This window comes from Zophobas morio, unplaced genomic scaffold (genome assembly GCF_036711695.1).
Source record: "Zophobas morio isolate AGI-343-1 ecotype UQ-CSIRO unplaced genomic scaffold, CSIRO_AGI_Zmor_V1 ptg000026l, whole genome shotgun sequence".
NCBI lineage: Eukaryota > Metazoa > Arthropoda > Insecta > Coleoptera > Tenebrionidae > Zophobas > Zophobas morio.
The window spans coordinates 16530727-16555005 of NW_026972131.1; the positions used below are offsets into that span (position 1 = coordinate 16530727).

At 40.7% G+C, this 24279-nt stretch overlaps 1 protein-coding gene across 15 annotated transcripts in view; it reads right to left on the reverse strand.

Annotated features, from left to right (window-relative positions):
* The window catches only part of LOC135136717 (3',5'-cyclic-AMP phosphodiesterase, isoforms N/G), a 126627-nt gene that overhangs the window by 5842 nt on the left and 96506 nt on the right, over nucleotides 1–24279 (reverse strand). For 9 of the 15 annotated variants that reach the window (XM_064066148.1, XM_064066149.1, XM_064066156.1 and 6 more), the window contains 5 exons: nucleotides 16480–16662; nucleotides 16131–16163; nucleotides 5711–5812; nucleotides 5562–5626; nucleotides 4243–4355 (listed from right to left, as the gene is read on the reverse strand). In XM_064066148.1, the coding sequence (XP_063922218.1) occupies nucleotides 4243–4355; nucleotides 5562–5626; nucleotides 5711–5812; nucleotides 16131–16163; nucleotides 16480–16662 (496 nt within the window). Of the gene's footprint in view, nucleotides 1–4242; nucleotides 4356–5561; nucleotides 5627–5710; nucleotides 5813–9958; nucleotides 10682–12851; nucleotides 13016–16130; nucleotides 16164–16479; nucleotides 16663–16837; nucleotides 17504–24279 lie in introns of those variants that run through there. The other 6 variants (XM_064066144.1, XM_064066146.1, XM_064066154.1 and 3 more) reach the window with 5 other exon arrangements.

Below are 24279 nucleotides of genomic sequence, written 5' to 3' on the forward strand. Positions count from 1 at the left end.
CAGAATTCGCTGATTTCTCGAGAGATCACAACAGTAAATATTTTTTCGCGTTTTTAAATTAACCGAGGTCTCCGCAGTTGTAATAAACCATTTTTACGGCCGCTTCTGCTCTTTGAAATAACATTTCGACCACTCTTTGTTTACTATAAATGTAAGGTTAATCACTTCGCGGTTAATTCGATGGGAAAGAATCAATAACACACACGGACGATTTTCCGATTTTTGCGAAAACAACTTTACGAGCTTTAATCCGGATGAGTCCTGCATCAAAAAGATCAGATTATAGATCTCTCTATTCTCTGTTTGTTCGGCGCGTTTGCTCAAAGCTTCGACTTGTGCGTCGGGTGAAAAAGTTTGATTTCCGATCGGCACTAGTTTTCAAGGGATGCGGCTTTCAGAAAGCTTTGGCAAAGCTCTGAGACTGGACGAGCTTTGAAATCATTTCTCGGATTAGTTTCGATGTAAACAGCCGAGGGTATTTTTGTCCGGAAAACGAACTTGATTTAATTTTTATGGATTCAAGGTTTTTTGTCACTCTTGCCCCATCCATAAACGAAAAACTACGATTTATATTTGGCTCAGATGCTTCCAGGTTTCGGACTCGCGTGTCGCTGCTCTTTTCATTTTTTTACGTTTGCACGTTGGAGCGGCAGGGACTACCTCAAATCGATTCACTGTTGTCCATTATTGGTTGTTGGACTTCTAGACGTCATTGACTTTACTGTTTTTTTGTGTGTGTTTTGTGGTCGGGTGACGATGCTTTCTAGGATCTTTAATTGGAAAATCCTTAATGTCCAATTATGAAAACGCCGCGAAATTTCCAAGGCGATCGCAGTTTGGCGTAACCAATTATTATAATATCTTCGCCCGATTATCATTAAACGGACAACCGTGACAATGACAAATAATTAGAGTTACCATTGTCGTTATAAAAACGTAGAAATTTCAGTGAATCATAAATTCAACACGAAAACTGTATGCCGAAAATAGAATTCGAGTAGCTAGGGGAAATTTTATTTTCGAAGAAAGGGAAACAGCGACAATAAAATAATTGGGGCATAAACTATGCCGTCATCGAACAAACTGTGAAATTTATGGCTGTGGAACCCGGTTATTCAATTTGTGTACTTTATCCACGTAATTAATCGAGTACAAGGAGAGAGGCTTCGTAGAACTTTTAAATTTACACGTACTATGGACCTGGCTATTATTACGTATTTTATTTTCTTTCAGCAGACGGTAATTTTCGTGGGGCTTTTCCTTTGATCGGATTAGAGTGGATGCGAAGCGTAACGTCAAGCGAATTCTTTGAGTTGTGTTCTGAACCAACAAACGAGAAAGTTAACAATGGCTATTAATAAAATCAACAGATTTCCAAGATAAATTTTGTTGCGAGGCGCGAACGGTTTACAGCGCGATTTCGCAGAGTTCCGGTACTGAATTTTCACGAAAAAAATCAACGACATATTTTTGTTATCAGTCCCGATTAATTTATTATTATGTTTTTGAACGTTTATTTCTATTTTTCTCCAAACTTTTGTCACACATATAATATCAAGTATCAAATCGACTATACAAACATAAACAATAATAAAATATTTATGTAGTAGATGCCGGCCGATCACGACGGCTGTTTGCACCGTGAGCTAAAAATACTTCCTTCTTGGGCTACAATTGACAGAGCAAAAGTCAAGGTCTGCATACTGTGGGCCTTATCGTGACCTCAATAACCCCAACCGATTCTCAGAAGAGGTGCCGATATATCTATTCGCACCAGACTGAGCGCCGTCGGATCAGTTATTGTTATTTCGGTTGTATTTTTCAACAATAAGCTGAATAACACCACGAAAATTCCTTGCGTCGTAGGAAGGACGCAAATATTTTGTGATATCGCATACGCAAAAATAAGATGAAAGAATGAAGCGCCTAAACATTTTGACACCGAAAGAAATATAACTCTATTTTTTCGTTTAAAAAATAGACTCAGAAACAATGCTTCAAATATACAAAACTTAGAGCTGTAATTAATCATGGTGTTCGTACGGCTCATTTGCATATCCGACGCAATCCATTTTGCCACAACAACTCCTTAAACCAATTAAGACTAGTCTAGTTCATTTACGAGATTTATGTGTCGAGACGAAAACAATGCGAATAACAACTACTGGTGAAACTTTGACCTGAAAGCTGAAATTTCAGGAGCGAAAATGTTATTGTTTGCGGGAGCATTTAGATAAGTAAGTATCATCAGATGAGACACCTAGTTTTCAAAATACGTTGAAGAATTGCATTAAGTTCTGTCACGTGGAGCAATAAATTTTCATAAATCACCGCAAATGTTACAGCTAATATTTACCGAGTGTGTTAATGAGATCGCAAGAAAAAAGGGAAAAACTCGATTCCCGAGAGAATGGGTCATAAATTGATTAACTAAGCTAGCGATGATTAATTTAAAGAAAATTTCAAACGGAGAGAATGCGGCCAATCTGAGCGTAATTAAAGGCCTTAAAATGTGTATCGAGGCTGATTGTTGAAGAGCTGAGGTCGATAATTTCGAAAAGACACTAGAATCAAAATAGATCTTGAACATCTGCCAGCCGCTTTGTTTATTACTATCATTGCATAATTTCGATTATCGCTACCTTCAAACTATTTTTTCCTGATTTATTATCGCGCTAATTCGGCAAGGTTTTTTTCGCTTTCGTACTCTAGCGAGATTCAGATAAAAACACTCCAGGTGACGGTGCCTTGAGGAATATTTCGCGTTCTTAACTGACTGCTCGTAAAATTTTGTCAACAAAGAAACAAATCAAACTTGAAACTGAAAAACTGTCGTATCAATATCGTTTCCGCTATTTTGCACGACTGTTGCCGCTCTCATAACGGAAAAATTTTTCTTATTCTACGTCAAAAATGAGTTATTACTTCTAAATATTGACAGAAAGTGCTGGAAATAGATCCAGGAATACTGGAATAAATCTGAGGTTTTAATGTGCGAAGTTATGGACCAGATCATGATAGTAAAACCGCAAGTGTGACAATCGGGTATTTATTTATAATGTTTATCGGAAACCTCTCGAATCAGATAATTGATCTAACAACTACTGCATCAAAATTTCGAAAAAATGCATATCTAAATTGACGTAAGTACAAACGCGCAAATAAATAAGAAATCGCCTGAAATAAGTTTGATTGTAATTCGGCTGTTTCGTATTTCTCGCGTCTGCGGTTTTATTTATACATCATTTTAGGGGAAAACTGTTCTAAAATCAAATTGGGTTTACAACGAACACCGGCGCTGACTCCAAGCCAAATTTTTCTCGGAAGCAATCAAACAAAATTTTCAGCACCTCTACTACACTCACAATAAACTGGTGCTTGAGATCGAACAGTGTAAATAAATCAAAAACTAAAAAATTCGAAACAGAGGTGACTCTATTGGCGCCGGATAATGCAAACATGGCTTCCCAAACAAACTTTGAAGATTAATTAGGTACAATTTAGACCACGTGGAGGAAAAAAAACGACCTGAAATATCCAAAGGACGCCGTAAAATTTGATCGCGTCGAGTCAATAAACCTCCTGTAGAGCACTTAATCCGGAAGTTCGCATTTTACAAAAATTAAAGTGACGAATGATTCTAAAAAGAAGAAAACAGATTTTTACATGCACCCGGTCACGTTCGCAGCTTTTGCGCTTCTCCTCGGAACCGAATCAGAAGTTAACTTCATTAAAATTCTGCTCTAGATTGTTTCGTTTTATGATTTGGATGACAAATATTTGCATTCATCAGCCATTGTCGCGCACTTACGCCCCAATTCGTATCGCGACCCGAATTTGCCAGAGTTCACCTTCAGCGACGAAAAACGTTCGTAATTAGCACGAAAACCGTTCGAATACCTGTCGGAACGAAATAAACAAGTCGTTCGTGTGCATTTGGAGAGGATCCCTGTTATGTTCCAAAGCTCAAAAACAAAATCTGTTGTTTATCGTACTTTGTGTTTGGAAGTATGCGTGGGCTACCGGTTGCATTAATAAAACCTGCGTTTTACAGCAGCAACTTTTTAAAAACAATTGTCAATTTTATCGCTCGAGTACCACTTGAGGGAACACGACAAAGATTTTATCGTATACGAGCTTCCGACGCAACAGTGGATAAAGTCGAAGTCGCAGGAGGGTGTGGAGGCACGTGCCGAACGACCTTGGGAGGCTGGGAGAAAAATGGGGATGTGTATTACTCACCTTAAGCGACGCCATGTCGGAGACGGACCTATGGGTTTGGATGGTCTCGAGCTGATCCAGACACCAGTCGAGCTCTTCCATTGTTTCCATCGCCATTTTCATGTATGCTTCATCTAAAAATGTGCCCATTTTAATATTCGGCATGTACGCAATGCTAGTTTTTCTGAATGTTTTGACATAGTGGGCTCCGTTCACCGATTAGGTATTTAATACAAAAAGCGCTTTATACTAGTAGGATCATCCACATATCCTTAAAAGGGATAAAAGGATTAAATTCTTAGCTTTAAATATGTTGTGCGAAATGCACATAGACGCCAAAACGAGGAGATAGATAACAGTAGGCAATTAAATTAAAAAGTATATCTATATTTACGTAACAATAACGAGTGTCGAGGTAATGTAAACGACAAAAAGTTCTCGGTACTGATAATTTCGTGATTCCTACATCTTAACGAGAAAAAAGGAAATAAATGTTATGGTCCCGTTAAAAAAGTGCGTCTGCTTTAAGTGAGTATTACATTTTATGGAGCGTTATCCCTTATTGTGAAACTCTGACGCGATCGTGGTTTCACGGTTAAGAATCGAAAAGCTTACGATAAAACAAATATTTTTGTTTACTGCACCTGGAGTATTACGCTTATCGCAACAAACAAAAAAACAAAAATTGATTATTAGCGTCCTGTCGCGACGCAATCAGATTTCGACGAAAAGCGTATTTTTCATCACTACATAATGAATTTCCCAAGAAAATTGATCCAGTCATAATCGAACATTAATCAAGTTATAACTAATCCCAGGAAAAGCGACATGTGTCAGCTCTTATGGAAGATAGTAAAAACTGCATGCAACAATAAACAAACCGATTTTGCCATTTTGGAAATGATCGTTGGCGCACATTCACCACCCACCGCTGCTCATCGAAATGGTAATCGACGTCCACGTGCTGAAATCATTATTATAATTCGAAAAGTTCGTTATTTGCTTTCCGTTCCTTTTTTTCTTATTTATTATTTCGATTTTAACGAGTGGGTTCCTGTTAGGGAGCCATTAGTCCAATTTATTCAAGCGAAAATAAAACAAATCGGGGTGAGCTCTTTCGTTCAATAATAAATTGCAGAGGTCAAAGCTTTCGACCGATCATCACCCGTGACGTCAAAGAATTTTTTCTCGACATTTACCATTCGGTTATCGGGACTAAAAAGTAATCGGATAAATCCGGTTCGCTAATTTATTGTCAAAGGCAAAATTTATTGTAATATCACGCGTTCGGGTCATGCAAAATAAATAAAAATATTTTCGTTGCAAGAAAGATACGTTACCTCCAGGAGCGAGATTTCTTGGTTGCGGGGTGGCGGATGTCGCTGCTCCTGAAGAACGGCGAGACCTGAAACGACCACATTTTTTTTTAGATTCGGGACTGATAAATCGGTTAAACCGAGAAATCGATTGTTGTCTTTCGGTTACTTACTTGTTGGTGGGCACGTTGGTAAGACATTGGAAATTGTTGCGTACGCTGCGCAAACTGGCAAGAACTTGTGCGAACGGTGTGACAATAAGATCTTCTCCATGACTGCAAACAGAACAACATTACAAGGGAGCGGAAAGAATTATTCACGCAAGAGGAGCGTCTTTTTTTTTCGATCCGATTTAATTCCACCCAACCCGCTTCGTTCGAATTCCTTCGGCATATTTCAGTTTGAGCAGATGTAATATTCATCCCCATCACATATCTGTAGTGGTGGAGAGGTCCTTTTCCCCGTACTTGTTTTGAATCTGCAGTCGTTTCTATGACAACCGCCCGTTTCAGCGAACAAGCTGAAAAGCGCTTCAGAGTCGGCTCGTCTCGTTTATTTATTACAAACGAGCAAGTCAAAAACAAAAAATTAAAAAAAAAAAAATACAAAATAAAAAATAAGGGCGAAGCGTGCCCACGCTCTTGAGTCGTCAACGAACAAAACGCACGTAATAGCCCGATACGAACGGTACAGAGCCTGCGGAAAAAAGAGCAAAAGTTCCGGGGCACGCCGCTGTGGAAGCTCGCCCGGAATATGAATAGAGCCATTTATAGAGGCAGCCGTAATATCAATGAGCGTACGTCAATGGAGATCGCCTAGCCGGTAATTAAAAGTCCGGGTCTCGGTTCCGGGCGAGGTCGAGGAGCTTTTTCTAACGAGCTGCTATCGGTTTTTCGAATTAAGATAACAGCTTTATCGATTGCTCGCTTATTAGTTTTAACAATCCCTGTAATTATTATCCGCGAGCTTTGCGTACAGGTAATACGTTTTAATAGGTCGTTCGAAAGCAATTAATCTTAAATTTCAAAATATAGCTGCCAGGAACAGCAATTATGATAGTTTGTGTGAGTTTGTTTGTGAAATAGGGTACGCGCAATTTCCATAAAGTCGCCTCTAATGTAACAATGTAGTCGTTTCGTTCCGCTTAGTTTGATGAACAAAATCGCAAATCCTCTTCGATGCGGTTAAATCTCCTCTTTTACTAGCGCATACGAGCTTTCCATCACCTCTCTCTTATTTAAATAACCCGATTTTCGACCGGGCCGCAACCTGCCAGAAATGCAAATTATTAATTATCGTCTTGTTGACTTCCTCGCTACTACCAGCTCGAAACCCTGCCAGAAGATGTTATTTTTTAAAACTCGTCCTGAAACTTGAGCCACCAACGAAAACAACGTTTAATTAATTTTATTTGCTTCGACGTAGGAATAAGCTCCCGATCTTGTAATTTTAACGAACAACTGATAATGACGCGCTTTTGTTTATACACCATAAATTTGCCGTAGATTTTTTGCAGTAAATCGACAAGCACGAGACAATGGGAGAAGCGAGTGATAATCAATTTAGCAATTATTACAACGAATTCTCGGGTTGCTACTTTTCTGTTCGTCTCGAATACGAAAAGCAAATAAATACTGTTTCTGTGGTCTCATTGTGCCCCTTGAAAAATCAGTGATATTTTATTTTGCCTTGTGATAATAACGCCAGCAGAAGCGAAGACAACAGGATTATAATTGCTTGTCCGAATATTAAAGGCACGCTCATCTTTCACCCTCACGTCCTTCGTCCAAAACTGTGTCATGCGAACGAAACAATCCAAAACTCATCAGAAATACGTGACGGACGTCTCAGCCACCTTCGGTCACTCGAGCTCTGCCAACGTTGTAGTGACCGCAGTGTTCTCAAAGTCACTCAAAATTTTTTCGTTACAGTCAAAAATGTGGTAATTTCCTCGACTCTGGATCCAATTTCTTTTTCGCCATCATTTAACCACTTTAAAAAACACATCTTTGTAGTCATACGAACTACTTCTGCTATTTCGTTCTAGGTAGTTTAGCCTACATCTAGACGGGACGATTCTCGGCATGCTATTTTTCATATTCCCTCGAACCACGTTGGCAACAATCGAGGTTTTTTCCCGAAAAATCTATTCTCGTCGCGAAAATGGGTTTTTCTTGCAGCAAAGTCGAACCAGGATGTTAATCGCACTTGCGCTCATTTCAAAATTAGCCGGTGGCTTTGTCGGAACGCTTCTCCTCGAAATTTCAGGCGTTTTTTACGGATGCGACATGATGTGTCTCATTATTTTTTATTTAGATTGTCGCGGAGAAATACGAGAAGTAATGATAAAAGAGGACCTTCGCATGCGAGAGATTTTTCGCAGATGACAGCTGGCACTCTAGAGATAAAAATGCGGCGGGAATTCATTCAGAGGACATTGTCTCTTACTCAATATAGCTCTCCTTGGTTGCGTGCTTGCAATTTCTCTCGTGAGACATTAAAATATCCATGAGTCAATTGAGATTGTCGGAGAATAAGTGCTACGGGATTCTCAAAATTTTTGGCTTGAGGAATGATGACGTCCGCGAGTAGAAGTTCCGGTGAGAACATAATGTTTGTTTTTTAGATGACACAGAATAAGCTAAATTTAATTCTTAGCACCTTTTCTTGTCTATAAATTTTCTTGTTTACTGGATGTTCTAATGATAGTACTATGTATTTGTCTAACTTTACGTTGACGTTGATTCTAAAATAATATTGTTTTCTATTTGCGACATACGTTTTTAATTGTGGGTAAGTCGAAGCACGGTTAACTTAATCCGCATTAGCGTTAACTGTGAGTCGCGATTAACGCGGCAAAACTCATTTGATTCTCGGAACACATGTTTGTGTCATCTTCAAACGAATTAACTCAAGTTTAATCAAACTCAATTTTGCTTTAATCCGGCGGGGTAGATTGTTTCCTGGGAATTATTTCGTGGGTTTCGTTTATTTTATGCTATTTGGATCGTATATAGAAACGGCGACTGACACTAGCAGCGTATTATTTTTATCGTAATAATACAGCGAGCGAAGAGGGAAAATGCATAGAAAAATATATTCGATTGACAAAGAATTGTATTACGATCGATTCGGCACGTCTCTGTTTTATTTTGTTCTAGCCCCTCGACCTTTTCTGAAATAGTCCTTCATGTATCTAATTGTGTTTGTGTCAGTATCAGAGATCTACGATACCGGCTCTCTGCTTAAATGAAACAGCGTTTGTTGGAATTTTTTGTAAATTCTACGTAGCCACGCGAACATAATTAACCATACAGCAGGAAACGCCACAATGCGTTTCTTATTTTCTCGAGCTGGGGAACGCACGGTCACCGTCGCTTTTACGGCTGCACTTTTCATCCTGACAGCGTCTCATCTTTCTCATAAGATGAAACAAGAATTTCCGTTGAATACAAGTTCACCAGCTTTACGCCAACCACAGAATTCTTAAATATGTGACATTTATGTAATCGCATTCGAGACGAATCCGCTAGAGCAGAGAGCGAGAATTGAAATTTCCTTTCCACAGCAGCCGTATTTTCTCATTTTACCAGGAATTTAATCTTCCAAGGTTTTCTTTTATTTAGTGCCATTACAAAGTACTGAAACTGAATATAAATAAACCGAAACATCTGCCACCGTGCGAATTCTAATCTTAAAAACCAAACTTCTGAGCCAAAGAAGTATCATTCAAGCCTAAACAAAGCTCAATAATAGTGTTTTTTTTTAGTGTGCACTCAAAATAACGCACAAAATTTAAAAACAGAAAACAACACGATATTTCCCGACGTCAGAATACACGTAATTCGCTGATTTTAATTATTGCACATTCCGCTTTTTATTCGGATGCGACCCGCTGTTCGCAATTTATCTTCCCGTCATGAAACAAAAGGCTTTTAATCTATCGTTTTCGAAACGGTGGCGCGTTCTTACGTCAACGCGACGCCAACGCTGATTGAACATACAAACATAATTCGCGTGTAGGCAACCAACAAAACGACCACGAACTTTACAGAGACCTGTAATTAACACAGTGACGTGTGTTGGGCTGCCTATTTGCTGCCTGTCAGTCGTCGGCTGCCGCCGCGGAACAACTACGAAGCGTTCGTCAACAAGCTCGCTTCGACGACACCTAACTACCGAAATTCAAAAGAACTGATGTATCTCATGGCGATACCGTTTTGGAAGGTCCATTTTTGACAAAATTTTTTGTTTCAGTTTTGGTCCCACCACGTTGAGGAAGCAACACCTTCCCCGGTGAGTCATTCAAGAAAATTCAAACGTTAGCTGGGTTAAACAAAAAAGCGGAATACTGCAAAAACATCGTCATCAAAAGTCGTACGGTTTTAAATCGATCCGTTTTGTTTTTTGGTCAAACTTACAAGTCCCTTCTGGTCCTTTCGTGCCAGAACTTGTCCCAGAAAGAGGTCCTGTGCTTAATCCTCAGGACCGAGGTGGAAAGGGTTCGCGGTAAAGAAGGGTGTTCTGGCTGCGGGGAAGCCATCAGCAGCGACGGGCTGGAACAGTTGCCCAAAGAGGACCTGGACAAGGAGCCTCTCTGCGTCGAGGCCTTCCTGGAGGGGGGGGATTCGGGGGGCGAGGGAGGCGAGCAGCTCTCCGGAGAGGCCAGATTGATGGTAATTACAGATCGTTTCGTACCATCATCGCACTGACACTCCACGTCCACGTTCGACCTGTTCCACGCACTAACCCATCATGGGCGAGCGTCCGTTAACGCCGGTGTCCCATGATTCCCGATTGTTTGTTGCGGAACTGCCCCACTAGGAACATAGATAACATCCTGGAAACGTTATCTGGTTATTTTATCTAGCGGTCGCTCTAATCCGGAACGGGATCGATAGGGGGAAATTGCCAATAATACCGCACGTTTACCAATAAGTATTTGGGGACTGATCGCGAATAATGAAAATAACTCTAGGAGCCGACTCCCGGAGGAACGGGCAAAAATGGATTCGGGTGGCTAAATCGGCGATCTTCGGAGTCGTAGGGGAAAAATGAAATTTCCGTTATTGGAGCTTGTTCGCGAGCTCAATTTCCGGATAATGAGGAAGGACCATTGTTAGGCGTCGATCGAGTTTTCAATTTTCACTTGACTGCTAATAAAGTGCAAGAGTTATTAGCGTCAACGAATAGGAGACACTGACCTGACTTCCTCTAATCAGAACTCGGCTTCTCTTTCTAGGATTCGAAATGGTACCTTCTTCCGTATTAGATCTCTCGTTTAGAATTTTAACAAAGAGGCGGAGGCAACGAGACAGTTTGTATAATTAATGCACTATTTCCAATCCGTGGAATATTTCTAACTCAATGCATTCCTTCTCATGCCGGCAAATTAAAAATATACCGACACGAACACTGCTGCAAGATAATAGAACGCAAACTTGTTGAAATCGTGTATTCAGGAAAGTTGTTGGACTGATAAAAGTCGGAAATTGAATCAATCGGAAATAACAGATATCTTCGTGTGATGTCGAATCATTGTGCAAATCGACAAGAGGTTTATTGTTGAGCTTTTTGTAAAACAAACGAAACTCTTAATTAACTAGGGATTGTTGACTTTTCGATTTTAAGAGAGATTAATTGTTTGGAAATTGTTTTCTGGTTTATCCCCTGGGGGAAGTTCACTTTTAGGGGGAAAATTATTAGCGAACGCGCTTCAGGTATCGTACACAGATCTTCGCATGATCGGATTTTAAACGAGTCCACGTTTAATCATCAAATCTCCGCTTAGTTGTTTTCATTTTTCACGAAACGTTCGATAAAGTGATTAGAATCGGTGTACCTATTTAGTTAAGTGCTGCACTTTGATAACAGTAGATGATATCTTATAGAGCCAGCCTGATATTTCGCCAATGGCGTCGTGTGCACTTTTTTGTGTTATTTTTATTGGAGAAACGATCAGCACAAAGATCAATTATGCGATCGTGATTAAAATTAAAAACGGACGAGTTATACGCAGTTTAAACGAAGCTCTGAATTCTCATAATACGTATAAAGTGTTTTTCAACAAAAAAAAGTACTCGCTAAGTTTCGTTTCATTTTCAAAATATGTTTCTTTTTTATGGAAAAACAGGTTCTTTTTTGCTTCCTAATTTCTTCGTAAAACACCTTTTTGGATCTTTGAAAAAATGTCACCACACGGATTTGGTAATACTTACTATTTACCAAATTTTTCAGGTCAAAGATAACGAAACATATCAATAGTTCCCAAAAAGAATTTAATCTAAACTTTCGAACATTTATGTAATTTTTCAAAAAAAAAATGTGTGTTATTAAACCAAAACCCGATTTCGTCAAATGCTGACGTCTGACATCACAAATTGCAGCAGCAGTTATTGAAATAACATTACAACAAGTATAATTAATGTCATTCATAAGAGCGTACAAAAAGCAATAAAGATGTTAATTATGGATCACCGTTTCAATATTAGCACCATCAATCTTGAAGCGTACATCAATTAAATTTTAACGAGTGCAACACCCTTAACGTCATATTTCTTATTATGACGAAAACGAGAAATTCCCTAATTGCTAATTTGTGCTTCCAACTTAATTTCACTGAAGAGGTTAATATCGCAGCTTCCGAACGTCGATTCAATTACACTCGATATTTTTACGAGTCAGCGAGATTTTCTATTTTTAGGAAAAGAAATTCCTCGATTAATTTTCCAGCTCGAGTAAAACACAACCGGTAAAAATCGCTATCAAGAACAAGACAAAACGAACAATCGCAAACGTTCTCTCCCTTGTTCCTGTTCCGAATTTGCGTGTCTACGTCAAGCGCCCGAAAAAAAATGTTACTTAAAACAGAGAGCTCAACGTTTACTTGCAGGGTAGCCGCGGCCGAAACACAGTAATTATCTTCATCCTCTTTAACCTTCTTATTTTTAGAGTGTTGACGTCACGTGACTCGTTTCCTAGACAATATCATTAGAAATACACTACGAGTTGTACGCACGAAAAGCCCGCTTTTAAATCGCGCTGTTTATGTGACAACTATTATCTCGTATCTGTTAGAAACGTCAAACTACGCTGTTAATAAAAATTTTGATGGCATCGAGTCCCACCGGCCAGCATCGCTTGAATTCAAATGCGCCTTAACCAGCTAGTAGTTGCTTTCGCGTCCTCTCCGGATCGAGAGCAGCCGTCGCGTCAAAAGCCATTCGAATCCATATTTTTCCCCAAAAGCGCGAAGATCGATCGAGCTGTCTATATTTGGGGACGTTTTGGATTTTGGACGTTTCGACGACACACCTTCAGGGGACTGAACGCGGCACACGTTACGCACAAGATTCACACGACACTGACGTCCATCCCACCGCTGCACAACCGACCGTCGGCCCGTCCGTCCCCGGCGACTGTGTTTGTTTGTGGCTCGATTATGCAACAAACGACATAAACAAATCAGAGGAACGACAGGATGATCGATGAGAGCGCTCAGTTCGAACGCTCCGGAGTTCGAATCGACACTGACGGACCGGAGTTTGTCTTCGGTGCGTTGGTAGGGGTGGGGACATCCCCTGTGGCTCGCCCCATTCACTAAACCGCGGCTCGCAGGGCCGGACTGGCGCGGGAACCTTGATTCTAATTAAGCTGCCACGATTACCGCATTTTGCATGTTTATTGCCGGTGCCGGCAATGACAATTAATGATTATTGTTATTAGAGGTGACGTCAGTGACGAGAAACGCGCAGTTTTCAGCGTATTAGGTGTGCAATAATGAAGCGATCATTTCGTCGAAGATCAAAGACGGAGAACTCAAAGTATATACGCTTTTGGCGAGTTGTTGGGTTTTATGATATTACTCCGCCTTTGCTTAATTCGCGTTCTGGCATGTGAAAGGTTAAAGGTAAATTATTGCGGAGATAGAAGGGGAGGCAAAAATCAACCCTTTTCGCTTGGAATGGAAACTGGAGAGATTGAGAAATCGGACGTGACTGGCGCCTCCGCCATTATTCGACAAGGGCGGGACGATTCAATGTTCAAGTTTCAAATGGAAGATTAGGGAATGGGCAGAGGAGCGGTGGCGATGTTGTGGCAGAGCTAATGCAACGCCGGATGCTGATGTGTCCGTTGCTCCGTGCTGGACCATTTCGTCCAATATAAATCCAATTTGCATTATGCTGGATGATCATCTGGATGTCCGGTTTGGGATTGCTGCCCACCGAACTAACGAGGGACAATAATATTTATCCAGGAAGTTTAACTAGGTTGCTACGTTGCAATGGCATACGTCTAATTTAACTGTCAAAATAGATCCAATATTGGAAGTGGAGCCAGTTGGGTCACCAGCTCCTCTAGCTACAGCTTATCACGACTAATTATGTATTGCTCTTATTCGTTTTCATGTTTCGTTTATTTAGTTTCTTTTTGAAACTTCGACAAATTCGAGATGGAGGTCCAGGTAATTGAAGGAGCGTTACTAGAATTGGGCGGAAAGAGTACGAAAATCACGAAGCAAAGGGTCGCACGTGATGTCGAATCATCAAAGACGCCATTAGCATTTTCGACGATTTTAAAATAACAGACAACATTCGACTAAACGAAAATTTCTGTCTCTTCGATAAACAATATGGTTTATTAAATTGTCGTTATTATGTTTGGACACGTATATTTTTGACAGAATTCTTAACATACAGATCGCCTTTTAGTTAAACGAAATCATTATCATAACGTTTAGAAGTAGCTGATAATGAAGATGGATAAGTTTATCGGATGATCTAAGATCAGTATTTGGTACAGTAGATATTGATTTATGTGCTTCTGGTCTAGCCGTTAATTTCCATGCGATATTCAGAGCAGCTCACTTTGAATCAACTCGTTCCTGCGGGACATTTCCTTTGTCAAGACAGCCCACCCGAAAAGCCCTCGTCAATTTTTAACGCGAGACCGTTGACTCCTTCTAATTTTAGTTGACATCGAATCCAACAAGCAAAAACATGAAAAACACAACACGCTTATCAGCAGAAATCTCTGCTCTCTACTGTAAATATTTTAAGCTTTGTTTAACGTTCTGTTTTACATGTGAAAAAATTCAAGTGTATTATTTGTACGAGGGAGATTACGACACTTTTATCGATTGCTATCGCTTGTTCTCGTTGCCGTTTACCTATGTTTATATAATTTTACAACATGTTGCCTCAAAACATTGCATCACTGCATGCAACAGAAGCTCGAGTGCCTCGAACGCAAAATCAGAATGTGCCAGACGATGTCAGAATTTTAATATTTCAAATGTGGCCCTTTGAAGCCCTTTTTCGACGCACCGGCATTCTTCGTATAAAATCGTACGTGATGAGCCGAACAAAACCACAGGATAAAATCGATATAATATCCAGCGATAGGAGCAGACCTCCCATTATTTATAAATATCGTTACCGAGTCGCATTAGCAAATGTTAACGATACGTTTGTTTACCAGCACCGATAACGACTTTTGATTCTTTCGACCATGTACAATAAACGCGAGCTGTTATCTGTGGTTTAATTTTTTTATCACCTGTTGTTCGGAGAGAGGTGTGTTAGTGACAACACACACTTCGAAGGCGGACCTTTCTGAAGTCGTTTTGACGTCAGAGGGACTCATCAACGCAACCACCACAGACGAGTTTTTTCCCTCTCGTAAACTTTTAATTAGATTCGCGAACGAAATCGGGCGGTTTCATAAAAACGACCTTTTTACGATGGAGTTTTCACAACGCCAAACTGAAATCAGGCATCGAAGGAGCGTTCAACCTGCCAAAAACGCCTCCACACACGTAAAAGGAACGGAATAGTTTAAGCGTCACTTTAAGTGCAGCTTTAGAAGATGTTTGCGTTTTCTTCACATACATAACGTAACACATTTTAAAAATCATCTTTGAAAAGACGTGATTACAGTTGCATTGGTTTAAGCAGCGTCTCCATGAACTAGTTCACCTTCTGAAGCTCTCATCGGTAAAGTACAATGAGTAAACTTTATTAACTTTATTAATGTTGAGAACTTTTTTTAATTGATCAAGCAAACAAAGACATAACGTGATATAATAAAAAATGCAAACAATATTGCAGGGAAAATAAAAATGGAGCTTGACTGTTCAACTGGACGCATACAAAAGTCTGAAAATCGAGAAATTCGGGCTGTGGTGGCTTTTTCGGTAGATTGATGGCTCCTTTAACGGCAGTGGGCCGCCAAACACTACAAGCTCAACTAGGCTATGATGCTAAAACTATAGGTGTGAAACTGTGAAGCTCAAGTTTTTTAACTGTCGTTTGAAAACCTCCAGATTCATAAAAACACAGAATGGTGGAAACACACATAAAAACATTTTATCGAATAGATGCCACATTAAGTAATAAAAACAGCTATAAAAGGTGAAGTCAAGGGAACGAACGAGTGTTTGATTGTAGCATGCGATTCAGTAAGTCGCGGCTCATGCATCACGACAAGAGGAAAGAATCTGAAGGCTTTTTGGTGAAAAACAGAAAGAAAGATAAAAAGTGTGTTAAAGGGTGCAAAAATAAAAAAACAATCCAAAATCACAAAAGTACATACGATCTTTCCAATATGTTTTCTGTCTCCTTGAATCTGCAAAATAGATCGTTCTTTTATCATTCGTGACCAGAAAGAGAAGAGAGAAAATAAAAAACGTAAAATAAAAATATGATTGATGAGAGAAGTGAGTGCGTGAAGCGACCAAAGTGAAAGATTGACATTAGCATCTGCTCAAAACTTATTGATTGTCGACACGTTTGCTGAATTACCGGCGAATTTCGGCTAGACGGCGACAGATGGCCGCACTTCCCAGGGGATTACAGTTTCCTGTAACTTGACGAGGCGCGCTCTCGTTCTCTGTTTCACGAAAACTCAAAAACAAAGCGTTTTGTAATCGAGGTAAGCTTACCTTTCGCTCGCGATCGACGAGTTCCTAGACATAGATTTCGGAGACATCTCGAAGTCGCTATCGGATCTGTACAAGAAGCTCTCCCTCCTTTGTGGGAGATTTTGGAGGACCAAACCGGCTGAGGGGGATGCTGCCCCGTCGAGAGGACTCCTCCCGGGACTCGCCCCATTTTCAACGTCGAAACTGCAAGCAAAACAAACACATTACCATGCGGAACGCCCTTGGGAGTAAATTAATTTTTCGGCACCCCCTCCCTCGCCCGCGATCGCAATTTTTATGCAAATCTGCCGAATGACGTAGGATTGACGCAAGCACACCCCGCGGTGTCGGGGGATTTTCGAGTTTTTTTGTTCCCAACCTCAAGATTATATGACCGGTACGGCCCAGGATAAAGTCCGAGTTCCTCCGGGGGACCTTCATGGGGTTTCGGAACGGTATACTGATGGGCATCGCGGTGGTGAACATTTACAGGCCACATTCAACACAATTACCAACATTACTGTCTCTATTAACTGCAAATAAATTGGTTATTAAGATAAGATAAAAACGACATAATCTGAAGATTATATGACCTGACAGAATTGTAGCAGAGACGCGGACGTTGCACGGAACCAGAGGTGACAATAGTGGAGGCCGCCGTCACAGGATCGGGTGGCTTTTGTAAAAATTTAGGAAAGGCGACCGAACGGGGACGCAATATCGGACCGGGCGTTCCAAGATCACGAACTTTACGAGATGCAATTAAATGGTGATTAATTGGCTATTAATAAAGATAAGACGGCGACGATTTACGCGTTTCCTAGCGATATTACCCTCCGGGTACGCTCGAGTACGACCACGGTAGGACTATTTAATAAGTATTCCGATCAATCACTGATAACCTTTCGAAACAATGGACCGGTGAAGTGGGAGTGCCTGATAAGGGTGTTGCCCTTCAGTGATCTGATTTTTTTTGTAGTGGCAATGGAACGAGAACTCGTGCGAAGTTTGACTGATGCTACTCAGGCCTCACAGTGTCGTGGTGTTTGCAAAAAGTGACTAAATACTGACTCACTAAAATTGCCGACTGCAATAAAAACAATTCAGCAATCGGAATGATGAGCAAACAAAAGAATAAAGGCATAAATGATAATCTAATGGTACTATATAGTTTTATGTTTGGTTTAGCAATCGGTTCGTTATCGATTCGTCTTAATGCTTTCGAAAACATGGTATATTTGTACAAATCCAGATATCCGGCGATAATATCGAAGAAAAAGCCAAATCTAAAATTAAATCCATGCACTTGGCTATCTGAAGTGATTTGAGACAGATAGACGACAGCGAAAGATAAAGCACATTCGGTGCACGCTAAATATCGAGTGAACAAGAAAAAATGCAGCAAATGTAGGCCGTAACGAAAACAAAACGGCAACATTTTTCAGTATATCGTGAAGCCTCCCGGTTATATGGTTCACAATGAAAGACTGCCGTTTTCATTCTTGCATTAATCACGCAGTGCTTGACGATTAAATCCTTGTATTTGTTGCTTTACGTCTTTTTTTAAGTTATTAACGTTTTCGGTTCACAGTGATTTTTGCTTTGTAAAAAAACAGGCAAAATAGATTAGTATATGACACCTTTCAGACTTTAAAATTATGGATTTGTAAATTTGAATTACCCTGTATAGAGTAACCGCTCCCTTTATTTTTCGAAAAAACTGATGTACCAAAAGAAAAATTAACGTCAAATTTACGTCGGTAGCTTGTCATTGTAATCACTGACGGCTCATGTCAAATAGATAATTAATCGTTCTCTAATTCATTGACATGTAAACACAGTTTCGGCTTTCGATCTTGTTGCGTTGGCACTTTTATGCAGATCGACGAAAGCAGCTAAAGATGTGAAGATTCCTTACATAAAATGTCTTAGTTTAACCGGTAATAAATCAATGGGCATGGAATATGTGTCTTTTTTCTAGTGTTTTAGTTATTGACAAATAATACACATAGGTATACAATGTTTTTAAGATATCTGTTTTGAAAATGTTTTGAAATACAGTGGTGGTGCAGCAGTTCCTATTCACACCTGTAACTCAAATGTCAATAAATAATTTTTATGCTTTGGACTTTTTTGGAGAAAATGTCTTTCATAGATTGTGAAATGCTACATTTGCATTCGAGAATACGTTTTTTTTTGCGAGCATCGCGAGCAAAAAAACATTCGAAAATGCAAATGAATTTCGCAATCGAGTATCAAACAACGTTTTTCTCGCAAACTGCGCAGCTCCACATGAGTGGAAACTCAAAAAAGAATCACGAGAATCCAATAAAATCAAAGCAAAGAAATGAAATCAAGTAAATTTTTGAATCAAAACGATCCATAACAACGTAGCAAACAATAAAAATCAGTTATTTTACGTTCTTATTCGTGGTAGAACGTCTGACGTTCTAGAACGAAAAAGTGTTTCGCGGTGACACAAAAGAAGCAATTTGCCCACTAAAAATTTAACGAAAATGTCAACATTTAATGACAGTTTTCGAAAAAAGTAATTTTCTGCTATGTTGTTATGGCAATACGTCCTTTCAGCCTTTTTATGTGGAATGCAAGCCTATGTCTAAACCCCATATTTAATAGAAAGATCGAAAAAAGACCATTTTCATCGAAAACAAAGGAGTTACTTTCTGGTCGTGCAATTCTTGTTTAGTGTTAGTCATAATGAGACTGTGGTAATACCGAACGAAACTAGCTTTTCGTTGATCGCTCGATATCTAATTAGCGTTTAACGAAAAATTTAACTGTAACTAGGTATCTCTAAATCTACTCGACCTAAATCTGTCTACTCTAAAAGCAGTAAAAGTTTAACAAAACAAAGAACTCTAATGTCATTTATTCGTTCTGTCTGTACATACAACTAAATGGAACGATCGAATAAGCCCATCAACTCAAAAAAGATGATTCGCTAACGAGCGTCGACGGCGCCTTAGAGCGCAGCCTATCTGAAAGATGATGAGTGCAAGCCCTTCCTTGTCGGCAACCACTTGTGAGGCCTGTACGTGTCCGGGCCTTCCTCATACAAACCTCCCAGTAGTTCTCCGCCTATCATAAGTTAAAGGAAACCTCCTAGTGTGCCTCCTAACTTGCGACGATCTCACCGAAGACCGCCTCCGCCGGCCCAGGCCTTCGGAGTGCCGCCTCGAAGCGTCCGACGACATGGCACTTCCAGCCGAGGCGAACGACGCCCTCGAATCGGTCGAGTCCACCTCGTGCTCCGGGATGGCCTCCGAGTCCCTCCTCGACATGTCGGACGACCAGAGGCTCGTCACGCTTGCCCTCGAGTCGACCGACCTCTGGCCGATGATCTCGTAGCGCCGCGACGACGTCGAGAACGAGGATATGCTCGTGACGGAGTGGCGGCTCTCGTTGCCGACGTCCACGGACGACTCCCTCGAGAAGGGCGAGTACCGCGAACGGTAGCTCTCCGTCGTGGACATTCGCGTGGACAGCGACAGCTCGCTGTGGAAGTCGAGCGGCTCGGGGGAGGGCGACTCGGGAGGCGGCGAGGGCGGCGCGGGGGTGGGGGTTTGAGAGGAAGGTTTTCTGATACCGCGAATCAGGGACCATAACAGAAATAACAATGTCAGCATTATAAAGTGCGAATCGTCCGTATCGCACCCATCGAAAAATTTTCCGGCGTGCAGAGCAACAGTATATTGATCGGACTCGGCCGGGATCGGACAAAATGTCGCACCGGTCTTGTACTAACTACATGTCTTCTTCCAGACGGGACAAGTGTTATTCGGGGGGCGGTTTCCTAAAGGGGCAACGTGGACGGCTCCCTCCCCCGGCCCGCGCCATTTTGGCGATTGCGTGCGGCACTCATTGCACCACACTCGTACGACCCGCGTCAATTAACATGATTAAAAAGACCTTAATCGACGTTTCGCACCCTCAACAAGTCCGCATTTATAATGCAAGAATATACTCCCGGTCCTCGCTTCTATCGGACTTCGGACACTCTCCCCACCACGACACAAATACACAAGCACTGTGTCCTTTCCCCCACAGGAACAACATAATCAAATGTCAATGGAACATACAAGACAAAAAAAAAGCAATCAAAACAACTAACTACGCGGACGGCCGGACGAACGCGAGCTCTTCACCGGAACACAACGGACTCCTCGAGAGATCCGGCATTTCGCCGACGAAAAGTATTCTCGGCCCCCGGTCGTCACTAAATCACTGCGGGAAATTGTTCGTGGAAAATAGGTTGTGTAGAGTAGGAGCGAGCGTGCCGTATCGTGGCCGCCATGACGATAGCGAGGCGCGCATGTCCCATCTCTACCACCCCGGAGCCTGGCACTAGACTGGATGCGAACCATGCGATTCACTCACCCCTTTCGCCCCCGAGGGACCAAAGTGGATGGACACCCTTCCTTCCACCATCACAAATCAACACCGTTCCTCCACCGAACGGACCGAATTGATTATTTTTAACACCACGAAAAAGCCGCCACTTTGCCGGAAAAGTACCGGCATTCCGACGCTGGAGTGAGACGGAGTGCGACGGAAAAGCCTCCAAATTGAATTTACCCAGAATCTAATAGTCTTTCGCTTTCCGTACAGTCGGCACGGAAGTAATTGCAACGCAGAAAACGACAAACAATACAAGTAATTTCAAGTATTTAATAAGACTCGATGATGAGGGATTTTTCTCGGGAAAAAAAGACGCAATTTTCCGACGACACGAGCACCTCTTGAAAATATTTCGCAATCATCCGTCTTTTAAGCTTCGAGGGGATTAACGCGATATTAAATTTTTCCACGGGAAAGCGGGCGGAAAAATTATCTTATATTTGGGGGGTCGTCGAGGGCAGAGGCGCTCCTGTTATTAATTTTTACAATTTCAGGAAAAAACCTCGCGAAAATGTCACTCCTTGCCGAAGACATGAATAGTTCTCAATATAAATTATGACACCAGTATATAAAAAAAGAACACAGTAATTACACAAAAATTCTACTGAATAAAGTTTTTAAACGGGACCAAAAATTTAAATTACATGTAGAGTAACAAAGTATTATTCTTTTTTACAGTTTTATTTTATATGTGTATTCAAAAAACACACGCTGTATTTTGAGTTTTATGTAACGATATGGACGGCGCAAAAGTTACAAAAACAAGTTAACACAGTTAAATAATATCATCGGATGATTGACAGTTGTCCAACATAGAAACTATCAATTTTTCAAAGCGATTGTGAATTAAAAATTCGGTACTCTACAAAGTCGACGTTGTGCTACCTAATAACGCCATACATCTGCTCGTGTACTGAATACACTTAACACAGAAATAATGTGTTATATTATACACGTTAAACAGGCTGGACGTTCCGTGCGTGTCCACCTTTAGACCCGACACGTCACGAAATGTCATTACGGAAGAACAGGTTCGGAGGAGCGATTTCAAAGAGGAATTTAATTCAACGTCAATTTCGCTTTCAAGTCGCATATATTAGGACGCATTTCGGAGCGATGACGTCAAAAAAGATTTATCCCGCGTCCATTTTCTTGAAGCTCATCTAAAAATCCTACGATTCTAAGGTCCAAAAAGCAAGGGAAACAAATCCATTCCCTGTTTTTCCAAGCCGCTATAACTTCAACCGCTTCCCTTTACTTTCACAAAAAAAATCCGCCAAACCCCAAGACACATGGCCGATAATAGCGCCTAACACCTTCCCTCGAGACCGCACCACCCCTTTTCATCGATCAGAGGGAGAAACGAAGCGACAAGATGCGGTAAAAATAGTCCAAAGATGAAATTGCTGAATTGGTGAAAGCCCATCATCGACCCTTCCACTTTCGTGACGTCCGCTTTACCACCATCGGCAAAAAAAAACAATCTGCGTAAGTTTGACGCAACAGTGCGATACTAATCGCAATCTAAACCCTCAGAACAAAGGCGAAACAATAGTCACGGTACATGCAAAAACCCTTGGTTCTGGTGACGTCAGCAACCGCGCTGACGTCATGCGGGCCCAGCCAACTATAATCGCGACCTATCTCAATGCAGCGAAAGTAATAAGTGTGTAGCCGGCACTTCTCGAGGACGTTCTGAGATCTGATAACATTATTTTTAAAACTCTCGCAACTTATGTTGCTTATCCATCTGGTGACTAGATTTCCCGAAAATCAAAGTATAGCGGCTTGAACGAATATTAATAATGTTGTAAATGCTAAAAGAAAGAAAGAATTACATCTAGATTTCCTTGCAAATAAATAATTATAGCGAGAGCTGGAACAACACGGAACACGCGAGCAGGGTGGATTCGTCCTCGTGGCGTACGTGTGTGAGGAGCGGGGGACGAGAAGAGCGACTCGGCAATAGCGGAAATTGATGGCGTAATTAAATCTGTTACGCCACTGGTGGAACCTAATCAGTACGGCAAATATGGACTCGTAGGCGCGAGGAAATGCCATTTCTTGTTGGGGTGTTACATATTTCTTCATTAGCGGAGCTCGGATTTGGGCGAGTTTTTGCTTGATAATGGCGATTTTTTATGACGGGGCTGAATCTGAAATAATGTGCTTCATTAAATTTTCTGATTAAAAATTCCCGATTAGGTGCGAGACAATAGAGAGCGTTCAATTAAAGTTGTGGAAGGTTGGGGGATCGGGTCGCGATGATTTCGGCGAATTCAATTTAAAAGTTTTTTTCTTAATTTTGGTAATAATAGATGCGGTGGCAGAACGAGAAATCGAGAACGAAAATCGCGATGAAGATAAATTCTGCATATTTTCACATTAAAAATGATAACTTGGTGTTATTTTAAGGTAAGTTTTAGAAGCGGTGGCGCTCTTTCGATAATCCCTATGCTTTAATTAAATAAGATCCACGTCATATCTCATTATTGTAGAATGTTTGATTTATAACGTTCTAAAATCGAATTACCATAATTAATTTTTTTCATAGTCAAGTTCTTTTTGTAACCTACGGATCCAGGAGAAGCAAACAAATTAAAAAAATGAACACTACAAATTTAGAACATTTCAAATATTTGCACTAGACTGTTTCGCAAACAACAATTTAGCAATTTGGTAAGTTTCGTTAATTCAAAAATCTTTGATGGAAGGTCACATTTGAATAAAAGTTACGAACATTTTTTCGTTTATTTTTTTCTGCATGGATGAGAGCTGAAAAAGAAATATGGCCGCCATTCTTGTGTACGTGCCACGTTGTCAATGATATGCGGTCGACTAATTTTTGTGACACAGCACACGTATCGATTTTTTTAAATCAACCGAGTGTTACCACATGGTAAAGGACGGAAGTACTGAGAGAGCAATAAAATACACCACCAAAGACAGGCATGGACTTTTGAACATTTGTCTTTGATAAGAATTTTCGGCCTGTCAGGTTACCGTCAATTTGACAGTTTGAATTTAAAATGCTTTCGGTTAAACAAAAACATTTTTCCTGGAATTATAGTTCAGAAATGGAGAATTTGTCAAAAATTCATGGCAGCCTTTGATCGTGTTTTTTATTGCTTTCTCGGTGATATATTTACGACAACAGTGTGAGTCTTAGCAGAGATTTTAGAATACGTTAAATAATAAGCGCGGATAAACACCACTTCACCGCCGTCATTGGAATCGCTGTTACTTTATTTAATTTACGCTAACAAATTACGAGAAGTAGATAAAATTATTTTCCCGGCGCATCCACCATTGTTGTATTAGATAGAAAAGGCGATCGCCCTAGAAACTAGCATACAATTTTTGATAAAGCGACTCCTTAATCCGCATTTGCCCGGCGCATCC